General features: G+C 43.8%; 1 protein-coding gene across 1 annotated transcript in view; it reads right to left on the bottom strand.

Moving 5' to 3' along the window:
• Positions 1 to 5,416: 5,416 nt before the first annotated feature.
• LOC121007399 overlaps positions 5,417 to 13,430 on the bottom strand; it is a 34,915-nt gene continuing 26,901 nt past the window's right edge. Inside the window, exons 11-15 of the mRNA XM_040439295.1 lie at positions 12,355 to 12,503; positions 11,481 to 11,594; positions 11,219 to 11,395; positions 8,044 to 8,137; positions 5,417 to 6,152 (exon numbers count right to left, since the gene is read on the bottom strand). Of these exons, the coding sequence (XP_040295229.1) occupies positions 6,089 to 6,152; positions 8,044 to 8,137; positions 11,219 to 11,395; positions 11,481 to 11,594; positions 12,355 to 12,503 (598 nt within the window). The 3' untranslated portion in view covers positions 5,417 to 6,088. The remainder of the gene's footprint in view (positions 6,153 to 8,043; positions 8,138 to 11,218; positions 11,396 to 11,480; positions 11,595 to 12,354; positions 12,504 to 13,430) is intronic.

Here is a 13,430-nt window from a genome sequence, read left to right as displayed (position 1 = left end):
TTAATTACCGATAATTGCTTTAAAAATTCCATATCTTGATAAACATTAACTGATTGTTCACTAGTGTGCTCCGCATCTGCGGCAAAATCCTGATTGTCAAAGAAATGTCTCCTGATTGTTAGATCCCTAATACATTTGTTGATGTCTTTTATGATGCCAAAAATATTAGGAGTATTAGTAGGTGCAACATTTTAACCCAGAGGACTTCAACTTGATGTTTGGTGAGTGGATAGGAAGACAAGTTCATGACTAGTAATGCTGGTGTCTGGTTTATTTCTTCCTGTGCTGTTGGCGTGTAATCAGGAGATCATCACAGCTACATACACTCGCCTAAAGAATTATTAGGAACACCTGTTCTATTTCTCATTAATGCAATTATCTAGTCAACCAATCACATGGCAGTTGCTTCAATGCATTTAGGGGGGTGGTCCTGGTCAAGACAATCTCCTGAACTCCAAACTGAATGTCAGAATGGGAAAGAAAGGTGATTTAAGCAATTTTGAGCGTGGCATGGTTGTTGGTGCCAGACGGGCAGGTCTGAGTATTTCACAATCTGCTCAGTTACTGGGATTTTCATGCACAACCATTTCTAGGGTTTACAAAGAATGGTGTGAAAAGGGAAAAACATCCAGTATGCGGCAGTCCTGTGGGCAAAAATGCCTTGTGGATGCTAGAGGTCAGAGGAGAATGGGCCGACTGATTCAAGATGATAGAAGAGCAACGTTGACTGAAATAACCACTCGTTACAACCGAGGTATGCAGCAAAGCATTTGTGAAGCCACAACACGCACAACCTTGAGGCGGATGGGCTACAACAGCAGAAGACCCCACCGGGTACCACTCATCTCCACTACAAATAGGAAAAAGAGGCTACAATTTGCACGAGCTCACCAAAATTGGACTGTTGAAGACTGGAAAAATGTTGCCTGGTCTGATGAGTCTCGATTTCTGTTGAGACATTCAAATGGTAGAGTCTGAATTTGGCGTAAACAGAATGAGAACATGTATCCATCCTCTGATGGCTACTTCCAGCAGGATAATGCACCATGTCACAAAGCTCCAATCATTTCAAATTGGTTTCTTGAACATGACAATGAATTCACTGTACTAAAATGGCCCCGACAGTCACCAGATCTCAACCCAATAGAGCATCTTTGGGATGTGGTGGAACGGGAGCTTCGTGCCCTGGATGTGCATCCCTCAATTCTCCATCAACTGCAAGATGCTATCCTATCAATATGGGCCAACATTTCTAAAGAATGCCATCAGCACCTTGTGGAATCAATGCCACGTAGAATGAAGGCAGTTCTGAAGGCAAAAGGGGGTCCAACACCGGATTAGTATGGGGGCACTAATAATTCTTTAGGTGAGTGTATAGAAAACCCATCTCAGGTAATACAATTCTTCATGCAGGTACATTCCTTCCAAAACATACATTGAAAGCTATTCCCACTGCTGAATTAATCAGAGCCAAATGTAATTGCAGCACAGAAAAAAACTACCAATGTGAACAGAAAGCTATACACAATAGATTGTCAGCCGGGGGTTACCCTGATCGGATGCTAAAACAAGGCACTGCCCGGGTTAACCCAACATGAGCTTCTAACAAAAGAACATAATGAAAACGGGAACAAGAATAAAAGCAAGTTGACACCAACACTTACTTTACAATATAATCCCCTCTTCTTTTTTATCAAGTACGATCTTTCATTTACAAATATATACCAATACTTTATGAATATGAAAAATGACACCACATATTGTCAGAAGGATTTAAAGGAAAGCTCTAACAATAGGCCAAAAAAAATAATAATTGCACCTAGCGATTTAAAAACTATTTTTATTCCAAATCTCGCAGATGGCTATCCAATTTAGGATTTTTATCCCTGTGGGAATCATCCCTGCAAAACCTGCTCTTACGTTCACTCAACCAAAGAATTCCCACACACCCAAAAAGAAATAAAATACAAAATAAAAAGCTACATAAATTGCAACACAGAAGGCATCTTATATATGATCATGTGCACACTATGCGATTTAGCTTACATAGGCAGCACAACCAGAAAACTGAAGGGGCCTTTTCTTGAGCATCTGAATGATTTCACCAACAAAAATAAAAATCGGAACCTCTCTGGCGAATCTAAACACTTTTTGGTACGACATAATAGTGAGGTTGCGTCCCTCAGTTTAATTGGTATAGAAAAAGTAAAACGATACAAGCGAAGGGGCAGCTTCAAAAAATTATTATTGGAGAGAGAAGCTTTCTGGATTTTTACCTTAAACACCGCTCAGCCTTATGGAATGAATTATCATACAGATATTGTATTACATTATTAATATATGATTGTTTCTCATTCCTGCATTATTGTACATCGTGTCATTATATTATATTATTTACCGTACTCTTTTATTAGTGCAAGTCAGTCTTCAGCCACAGGCATGGACATCAAGAGTTAATAGTATCTACATTTTACCGTACACCTGCACTGCGGCGTTCCTTCATATTTTCAATTGATTTCATTCCCCCCTTTTTGCTTAAAAAGCAGTTACATGCCTGTATCTGAATCCATGAAGAAGACCTGTCTTATGGTTGAAACGTTTTGATTTTATGCAGGAGGATTACGGTACTTTTTTATACATTTTTTAAAAGGAAGAAATAAAGAATCATTGATTTTACTCGCTGGATCCATTTGGACTTTTTTGCTGCACCCACAGTATGTACATGCCATGTATGAGTGTCTACATTCATGTGTCTTCCCCTATTCACCAGAATTGAAGAGACTAAAACTCTTCATGATCCAGACGCTGGTAAACACTTGGTTAGGGGTCGAGGTTGTGCAATGACTTATATTCTCACTCTTGAGGTCTTAAGTAGAAATAAAAATCAGAGGGCACTTATAGCTCCCGAGTAGGAAAGGGGTGATGACTTGAAGAAAAGTTCCTGTATCTCTCCACCTAGACGCTGTGCAGCGGGACATATGGCTTTACGATCTACTAGCGGCAAATGCTTAAAGGGGTATTCCAAGACTTAAAAATTGATGACCTATCCTCAAGAAAGGTCATCAGTACAGATCATCAGGAGTCTGAATCCAGACACTGCCATGGACGTAACGCCAGGAGCCAAGGAAGAGGCAGCAACGCTCACCCCTTCAAACAGCTGATCAGCAAGGGTGCAGAGAGTCGGACTCTCACTAATCTAATTTTGATGACCTAGCCTGAGGATAGGTCATCTGTATTTAAAGGGGTTATCTGACTCTTTGTAACTGATGACTTATCCTCTGGATAACTGTGATGGTTGGAGGTGTCTGGTCCTAATCAGCTGTTTGAGAAGGCCCCAGAGCGCCTGTAAGCTCCTTGGCCATCTCGCTGCTTACACTAGGGCAGTGACATCATGACTATCGGTATCATAGGCTAGGCACAGCTCGGCCCCATTCAAGTGAATAGGGTGAGGTGCGCTTAGGACACACCACCGATGGTTGTGACGTCACTGGCCTAGCAGCAAGAAGGCTGCAGCACTCAGAGGAGCACTGGGACCTTCTCAAACAGTTGATCGGCGGGGTCCTGGGTGTCGGACCCCACTGATCAGATGCCAGTGACCTGTCCAGAGGATAGGTCATCAGTTACAAAGCGTTTGATAAATGTCACAACCATCATTAGGCTCCTGCTCCTCGGAGCAAGCTCATGTCTGTAGACTTTACAAAGTGCAGAGCTGGAGACCTTGGTTTTTCCACAAAAGTCAAATATGTTATATCTGCGTGGGGGGGGGGGTGTATTTTTAACATTTGCCTCATATAGGTGCCCATGAGATTGTCTGAATGTCTTTCACTCTCTTATAAGCCATGGACTAAGTCATTAATCATGGATTCCTTTCTTAAGTTTTTATAATCCCAGAGATAGGAATGGAAATGTTAAACTTTTGTAAAACAAAACAAAACTGTTATATAATTTGCAAATAAAATACTGTGTGATGGTTTTTGATAACCGCCTCCTTATGTACAGCTCCGCTCTGTACAAGGTTTGCAAAAGTTATTAAAAGTTTTTGACATTTTGTTAGTTTTTGCTCTGTGCCTGTTGGATGTCTGACCTGCTTGGGGAGGTCTCAAGGGTCATAGAATAACACTGCCTCCCCACTCAGGAAGCCAGGTTACAATTAAAGGGGTTGTCCATCTTTTACTAAGTGATGTCATATACTCATTAATTGGACCCTGAACCTCCTTTTGTTATCTGTGAGGGGACTCAATGGTTGGATTCCCACCAAACAGATACTTCCACTGGATAGAGGATAAGTTTACATTTTGGGGTGACCCCTTTAATATACCAGGCATCATATCAGAAGTTATCAGGACTAAACCTGTTGGCCAGCTTTATTTCTAGAGTGTATGACCTTCTTGATCTTGCTCTTATTGGTGCCCTTCGCTGCCCCAATAAGCAGACACCTCACACACGTCCACACCTTTATTTTTTATTAAAACTATTTTTCTTGAAAACCAAAAACTGTACAAAAATAATCATGTCCTTTTGCTTCGAAAAACGGAACAAAGGGTTCAGAAGAATCCAGGTAAAGGTGAGTATACCTCCATAGGAAAGACAGTTTGTTGGATCGGACCTACCCAACATTTGAGTCACCTTAGTGCCTTCAGCTTCCTCGTGCCTTGTTTTTGTCCTAGAAAGCTCAATTGTAACTGAGGGACTGAACATCCATGAGAATGTAGTAATGGAAGTCTACACGTCTTGATTTTCGCTGAGGACATCAAAGGAACCTGAAGTGTCCATGTAAAGCTGAGAGTTACAACCTATCATCGCCAGGATTTCTCTCATATTTTTTAAATTTATCATCCAACATGCGATAAGGGCGTTCCTGCTATGACAAAGTTCTGTGAAGACCAGTCCCACCAGAACCATGATCTGATCCCTTCAAAGTAATGGTTTTCTAGTCCCAGTGTCCTCTGAGAAATTCCTCATGTCTGAGGACCTAGAGCATGTTCTAAACTGTTCAATGTCCTAAAAGAGAATAATGTTCTAGATCTAGATTTGGTGTAATCTTCACTAAGGCTGAATCATTTATCTGAATGTCTTCTGCTCCATGTCCTCCTACTAAGACCTCATGCACATGACAAATACTGATACCGTCCGTGTTGCATCCGCATTTTTTTTTTTGCAGACCCATTGACTTCAGACTGAGGAGGGGGTGATGGTGAGTACAATAAAAGAATTCAAGAGGGGCCTGGATGTATTTCTGGAGTGTAATAATATTACAGGCTATAGCTACTAGAGAGGGGACGGTGATCCAGGGAGTTATTCTGATTGGAGTCGGGAAGGAATTTTTTATTCCCCTAAAGTGGGGAAAATTGGCTTCTACCTCACAGGGTTTTTTTTTTTACCTTCCTCTGGATCAACTTGCAGGATAACAGGCCGAACTGGATGGACAGATGTCTTTTTTTGGCCTTATATACTATGTTACTATGAATCATCCATGTGCTTTTCGGATCCGTATGTCCGTTCCGCGGATATAATATGTCTACAAAAGGCAGACTACAGACCACTGAAGTCAATAGGTCCGCAAAAAAAAAAAAATAACGGCATACGGACCGCATCCATAATTTGCGGATCCAGAGTTTTGGGACGGCAAAACGGATACGGTCATGTGCATGAGGCCTAATAGTTTAGTATTCTTGCATATATGTTAGGGCTCATGCACATGATCATGCATAGTGATCGAGGGAGAAAAATGTGGATTGCACGTGGAAGGTGTCCGAATTTTGCCGATCTGTGGTTTGTGGACTGCAACACGGTCGTGTGCATGAGGCCTTGAGTTACGGCTACATGATAACATTTGTCGCAGTAATGTCGCGCAACATTTTATGTAACTTGGATGGATTTTTGTGCGACTGACGCAGCATGTCACAGTGCAACACCATGGACTATCATTAGAAAAAATGTTGTGCGACAAATGTCACCGCGTACCCCTTGCCTTATTCCCGGAAGAAGGAGGATGGGACCACTCGGACACCAGTAATTAAGTCCTTGGCTGAGCTCGAGATGAGTCGCATATCTGTAGGCCATGATGTTAGCGGTAGATCCCCAGTCATCAGTAGTCGGCTGTTAAGTCTGTGTGTGGATTCATTTCAATGGTTGTGTAGTTCTGGGGGGTCCTGGAGAACAAACACAATTTTATGAAAACCGTATGATACCAAAACATTCAATTGCAATCTTACGAGAGGTAGTAAGTTGACCAGACGCCCCTATGTGTTTTACTGATCCCCCACTGCAGCTCAACCCTGTGACTTCTGCTGTTCTGGCGGCACATCTTTCATTGCTAGATTAATTATAACCCTTAATGCTACGGCGATGCAATCCAAGACAGGTCCGCCTGCCACCAGTCTTTCCCATTAAATTTCAAAAAAGAGTTGATCAAGGGATTCAAAGGCTTTTTTTCACGCATCCGTACAGCTTTTTTTGCAGCCTGTATGTGGAACCATTCACTTCAAAGGGGGCTGCAAAAAAACGGAAATGTCTTCCGTGTATGCATGGTTGCTCCACAAAAAAATAGAACATGTCCTATTATTGTCCACATTACGGACAAGGATAGTACTGCTGTCTTTCTTTTGCCAACTATTTATCAAGCACTTGATAAATTAGAAGAGGTATATTGGCATTAGTCTGACCCCTAGTGGTTGTTCATCAGTATGACAGGTTCATATTCACTAAGACCTCATGCACACGACCGTATGTATTTTGCGGTCCATAAAAAATACGGATGACTTCCGTGTGCATTCCGTATTTTGCAGAACGGAACAGCTGGCCCCTGATAGAACAGAACTATCCTTGTCCGTAATGCGGACAATAATAGGACATGTTCTATTTTTTTGCGGAACGGAAATACGGACATACAGAAGCAGATTGCACACGGAGTAACTTCTGTTTTTTTTGCGGACCCATTGAAATGAATGGTTCCGTATACAGTCCGTAAACGGAACGGACATGGAAAGAGTATACGTTTGTGTGCATGAGGCCTAAAATTGGTCTAATTAATATGTGCATGAAAATTCTGCCACAAGTGAAATGAAATTAGGTGCATATCCCCAAATTTTTTTGGACAAAATGTGGCGCAACTCGCCACTCAAAACAGACGCAGAAAAGTACGCCAACCCTAGACTGTTTTTACGATTAAATCAGGCGCAAAATAAGTTGTTCCTACCTAAATAGGTTGGAAAATAGGCGCAAAAGTTATAAAACTTCTGAATTAATCTAACAAATCAAAATAGGAGAACGAGGCGCAAAAGCCTCCAAAACAGAGTAAGGGTGGGTTCACACTAGCGTTATGGAGTCCGTTATGGCTTTCCGTTATAACATGGTTATAACGGAAAATAACAGAATCCATAAGACGGAAAGACGGATCCGTTATGCTTTCCCATAGACTTCTATTAGGACGGAGCAAAACGGAATGCCTCTTTAAAGGCTTCCGTTTTGCATTCCATCCTAATGGATTCCGTTATAACCATGTTATAACGGAAAGCCATAACGGAATCCCTAACACTAGTGTGAACCCACCCTCAATGAGACCAAAAAATAATAAGACAGTCTAAAACAGCATTTTTCCGCCTAAAAACAGGCGCAGACACTATAGTAAATGTGTCCCACTGGGTTCTGTAAGAGTTTTGGGCTACTGGATGCAGGGTCCTAACATTGGAGAAATGTTTAAAGAGGGTCCCGCACTAATGTAAATATGTTACAAAGTGTCAGAACCTCCATTGTTAACACTTTGTGTTATTGTTTTAAGCATTTTAGCAATTTTTTTAGCATTCCATAATGAAAACCCTGGCGGCGGCCATACTGGAGGCACGCAAATCCGTCCTGTATGGACAGCGCCGCAGGGTGTGTGCGCTTTATGGCAGCTGCACTATTTGCGCCGGAGATGTCAACTCAAAGACGGAACTAAACCAGTCTCTGCATACAGCAGCTCAGATCTCTCCTTCCAGGCCCCTTGTAGGGTTGACCTGAGGGGGGGTCATATTTTTAGGACCCGGGTGTCTGTTCGGTTACCTTTTCCGTAGGTAGATGATGAATCCAATGAATCCACATATCATGAGCAGTAACAGCAGCACCAGGAGGGAGACCTGCCAGGCTTTGAAGGATCCTAGAAACCAAGACATAATTGAGACAATATGACACAAGGCTTTTTCGGGGTACCCAATATGTTATACTTAAAGGGGGTGGGGGTTCCAGTGATATGTAAATCTTAAAAGGGTATTCTGCCTAATTACGTTACGCACGGTTATGCATAGACTTGAAAGGAAACACGTATGTCCAGGTCTTCTAGTGGTCACCTTAGACTGCACCTGCCAAGATGGGGCCTGAACCACATTTATAGCATTTCCAGTGGGTATGCCGTAGATTTCATTAATCAGGATACTCCTGATATACTTTACCATTTAGTGTGCCGGCCATGTCTGTGCTGCCCCCGCAAATTGCTATCCGCAATGCACGGGCACCAACTGTATTCCCGCCGTCTGTGGACGTGGACCCATTCACTTGAATAGGGTCCGTGATCCGCATCCGACGGTAAACACAGCAAAAAAGTAGTGCATGCAGACAGAAAACCCACGCAAACACTCAGTAGTGCCTCCATGGGCTTTCGATCCGTGCCTCCGTTCTGCACCGCATCGTCTCTCCCGGATTGCGGATCCATTCAAGTGAATGGGTCCTGCATCCGTGATACAGTGAGCACATGGCTGGTGCCCGTATATTGCAGACCCACTGTTTGCGGGCCACAACACGGGCACAGGCCACCTAAAGTTGTGTGCATGAGGCCTTACCGATACACTGCAGCAAACTGTCAGCACATGGACATCATAAAGGAGCGGGGCAGACCCCGTTATCTGTCCTGACATGTTTGTTTAAGTGACTACTGGTAATTGTATTCCCCATGGAGCGTCTTTTGCACTGTCCCTCAATTATTCCAACTAGGAATTGATGAATGACTTACTAGCAGTCTGCAGTAAAGGTCCATCCTGAGTATTACCAGTTGGGGGTGGTGTCCCTGCAAGGTCTGACCATGGCAGCGCTAATTGGATAGTGTCAGACTGTGCAGGGACACCCAAAAAACTGGTAATACCCATCTGGACCTTTTACTACATACTGCTGGCAATTCACTCCTAAATTTCTAGCAGGAATAATAGAGGAACGTCACAACATAGAGTCATATGAAAAGATGTTTCAGAATAGTGTTTACATGGGGAATGCAAGTAGTTACTAAAGCAGACATGTCCGGAGAGGGGACGGGTCCTCTTCTAGTTCTATCATTCTGCTCCATGAGATGACGCAAACTAAAACATACTGGGGAAGATTTATGAAAACTGGTGTCAAGGAAAACTGGCTTAGTTGCCCACAGCAACCAATCAGATTCCACCTTTCATTTGCCAAAGTGGCTCTGAAAAATGAAAGGTGGAATCTGATTGGTTGCTATGGGCAACTAAGCCAGTTTTGATAAATGTCCCCCAGTATTGGGTCTCAGAGACAGACCGGCAGTGTACATGAGTCACCAGATGATGGATATACTCCTGATATCATCCATCATTTTCCTCCGCCATGCCCTATAAATAACTGAGGATCGGGTGTCTTCCTCGGGCACCGCACCGTGGTTGTAATATCAGGAAAAGAGAGCGGCTAAAGGCCGGAGCCAAATAAAAGATGACTCTGCATGTAAAAGGTCAAAATGGAAAAGAACGATGAGGTTCAGGGGCCGCTCTCAGAATGTACTGAATATCACATCATATGATTTAAAGGAGCACTCCACACAACACACATCTGATTTATTGTGCAGGAGCCGAGGGGGCATGACACAGGTTCAGTGAGCACCAAAAAAGAGAAACCCGTGGGCCTCATTTATCAACCAATGACAGCACAGCTTAAAGGGATTGTCTCCCTTCAGCAAATGGCATTTGTCATGTACAGAAAGTTAATACAAGACACTTACTAATGTATTGTGATTGTCCATATTGCTTCCTTTGCTGGCTGGATTTATTTTTCCATCACATTATACACTGTTCGTTTCCATGGTTACGACCACCCTGCAATCCAGCAAACTGTAGGAAAATACCCTGGCCTATGCACACTCCTGCAGTCCCTGCCTCCAGAGAGGCCAGCGCCTTTTTCAATAGTGTGTAAGCACGACCACCGTTGCTGGTAGGGTGGCCAGACGTCCGGTTTTAGGCCGGACAGTCCGGTTTTCAGGCTCCCTGTCCTCCGTCCGGCGCAGTGCCTGGACGGACGCAGGGATGTCCTCCTTTTCAGTGGCTCACGTCTCAGACAGCAGCATTGTGCTGTCTGAGCGTAAGCTGCAGCAACTGACCAAAGCTTCTCTCACCCCCAGTCAGTCACTAGAGCCGCAGAAATGACTCCCTGTGGCTGACTGAGGGGGAGAGAAGCCCCCCGGCTGCCCCGCTCACCTTCCAATCACAAAGTTCTTCCCTCTCCTCCCCCGTGTTTTTCCAGCCAATGGTGGGGGCGTGGCTTCACGGATATGGGGGCGTGGCTTCATGCCGTTTGGAGGCGTGGTTTTGATCATTGTGGGGGTGGTTTGTGGCGTTGTGGGTGTGGTTTGGGGCATTGTGGGTGTGGTTTGGTGTGTTGTGGGGGTGGTTTGGGTCAGTCCGGCTTTCTAGGGTGAAGCCAGTGGCCACCCTAGTTGCTGGATTGCAGGGTGGTCGTAACCATGGAAGCGAGCAGCGTATAATGTGATGGAAAAATAAATCCTGCCAGCAAAGGAGACAATATGGACAATCACAGTACATTAGTAAGTGCCTTGTATTCACTCTCTCTACATGATAAATGCCATTTGCTGAAGGGAGACAACCCCTTTAAGCTGTGATGTGATTGGTTGCTATGGGCAGTGTTGATAAATGAGGCCCACAGGTTTCTGAAGTGAGACAACCCCTTTGGGAAGACCCCTGGATCCATGTGAGGTGCAGGGCCGGTTCTAGCTTTGTTAGAAAGAGATTGTCATGTTATATCAATCATGGGATAACCCCTTTAAGTCATGACAACCCCTTTAATGTCTTTTCAGGGAAGGCTCAAGCCTGGTTTGGCCATACTGATGATGTCACATCTGCATAACACTGAAGGAGAGCCTGAAGTCAAGCGGTGCGGAAACTGAACCGCGGTTGTCCACCGTCTCTTTTTTATAATTATCCGCTGATCTGTCTTTCTCATGTCTTACCTGTCTTCATTTGAATGAAGCACCCCGAGGAGCCCATGGAGGAGCCTTGCAAGGTGAATGTGTCTCCCTGGCTGAGCAGGTCTGCGTTCCATCTTTGTACGAGGTGCTGGTCGCTGCGTGCGCTCAAGACGTTGCCAGAGATGGAAAGCCTTTCCTGGCGACATGTAACATTCACATCTAAAAGAAGTGGAGTAAGACCAATAAACATTGTGCACCCTTAATGATATATATATATTTTTTTTTTTATTTGAAGTGGGGCGACCTTGAATATAGGCTGGTGGGGCGGTACATGAACAGTGCTGCTGCGCGGACTGGCTGAGGCCGATCTTCAGGCTATCCACAGCACTTTGACTCCCTGTCTGCCATTCAGAGCAATCTGTAAGAAGAGAATATAAGTCATTTTACAATGCATGATATGGCGGCATTACCTGATCCACCGTACACCTTCTATACCAGTTCTGCAGTTTTCAAGATCTCTGCTTGCAGTCATGCAATGGCAGCCTTCATTGCACCCACGTGGGGCTTTTGGAAAGCACTGATTATTGGTGCATCCTCTTTGCTATGAAGTAACAAGGATCTGCGCAGGACTCGATTAGAAGATGGTGGGAAAGTAGTCCAAGCATCAAGAAGGGGCTGAACCATAATAGGGGTCTTTATTCCGATCTTTTCTAATCTGTCTCGATTATGTGATGGACACCTGGGTTATCAGAGCTGTGTCTTGTAATAAGGTCTCCTTTTAATCCATATGCAAATGAGCAGTTAAGTGCACAGAGGGTGGGCCCGAATAACTAAGTGCACTTTGGCTCCTCCTGCTTTCTCTGTCAGCCCCTCCCTCTCCTTTTTGATTGACAGGGCCAGGTTCCTGCATAGTCATCTCACCTGGCCCAGTCAATTAAGGAAAGGGAAGGGGCTGGCAGAGGAAGCAGGAGGATCTGGGGTGCACAGAGTGGCTTGACCCCGCCCTCATTGCACTTAATTGCTAATTTGCATATATTATAGACTAGGCATCCATATATACAGTGTGTCCCGACTTCCTCTACAGTAAAATGTTAATCCCCGCTATATGTACTGGATAAATTCCGCTAGCTCTATGGACGCCACCCAGCAGCCACTGTCACAAAATAGTCCCCAATTACCGATGCTGGCGCCATTGATGCAAAGGTCGAGCTGTATTGCAGTGATGGCAGAAGGACAGATATTTTCGGAGCCTGGGCTTGGTTGTTGGACAGGCAGAATAACAGGAGAGGATCCGCTAGGGTGAGCACAGAGACTCACTGACACCAATCTGGAGCGAGACATAAAAAGACAAGGTATAAATCTGCTACCTAACATAAAGCAATATAATACAACATAAAGAGGTCAGTAACTGCAAGACTCACCGCGCAGGAGTCCAAAGAGCTGTTTATATTTACTAATGCAATTACCTGGGTCACCACTAGGGGGGGGGGGGCTATAACAACTGAGAATTTACCGTAATTTTGTTTTCATTTTTATTTATTTTTAACATATTGGGGCAGATTTACTAATGAAAATGCAACAGTGCAAAAACATGGGCGTGCAAGCTTTATATGACATTTACACACTTTTCTAAGGGGGCGTGACCTTGTTAAAAGGAGATGTGGCCAAAACGAGGCCCTGCGCGCCAATAATGCACCAAAAGTTTGGCACATTTTTGGAGTAAAACTACACTAGGTCCATGCGCCAGAATAGTGAATTTGTTTAACATTAAGACTGAGATTCGTATTCTTAGACAGTGCAAAGTACGTCAGTATTAGTAAATATGCCCTAATATTTTATTACACTTTTTACTTCTTTTTTTTTTTTTGCAATCCCACTATAACATTTGTTTTCCCCCGTTATGAATTAGGATACCTATGAATTCCAATGCATGGCCACTTGTTTTAATTCACAGGCAGCCTTGGGGGGGGTTTGGTCACTTGAGATGTAAAGCTGGTTTTGAGATGACATCATAGCATGATTACATCATTATGAAGCGCTGCTAGGCGGTGATGTCACAGTTATGGCAGTGGGGATGTATGTTGCTGATCAGTTGTCCTTTTGTGGGTTCTTGAAGGTGGCGAGAGTCATGTCAGGTTTGGGCTGTGATTTATTATATTCTTAAATTGACTATGGATGAATTTGGATATAATTATTGTAAGCACAAACAAAGGGGGGGGGTAGCTATGTGAACATTTTAGGAGTTACTATCTAT

The sequence above is a fragment of the Bufo bufo genome, chromosome 7 (assembly GCF_905171765.1).
Source record: "Bufo bufo chromosome 7, aBufBuf1.1, whole genome shotgun sequence".
Lineage (NCBI taxonomy): Eukaryota > Metazoa > Chordata > Amphibia > Anura > Bufonidae > Bufo > Bufo bufo.
Note: the sequence above shows the minus strand (reverse complement) of the source record. Positions and strands in the feature narration are given on the sequence as shown.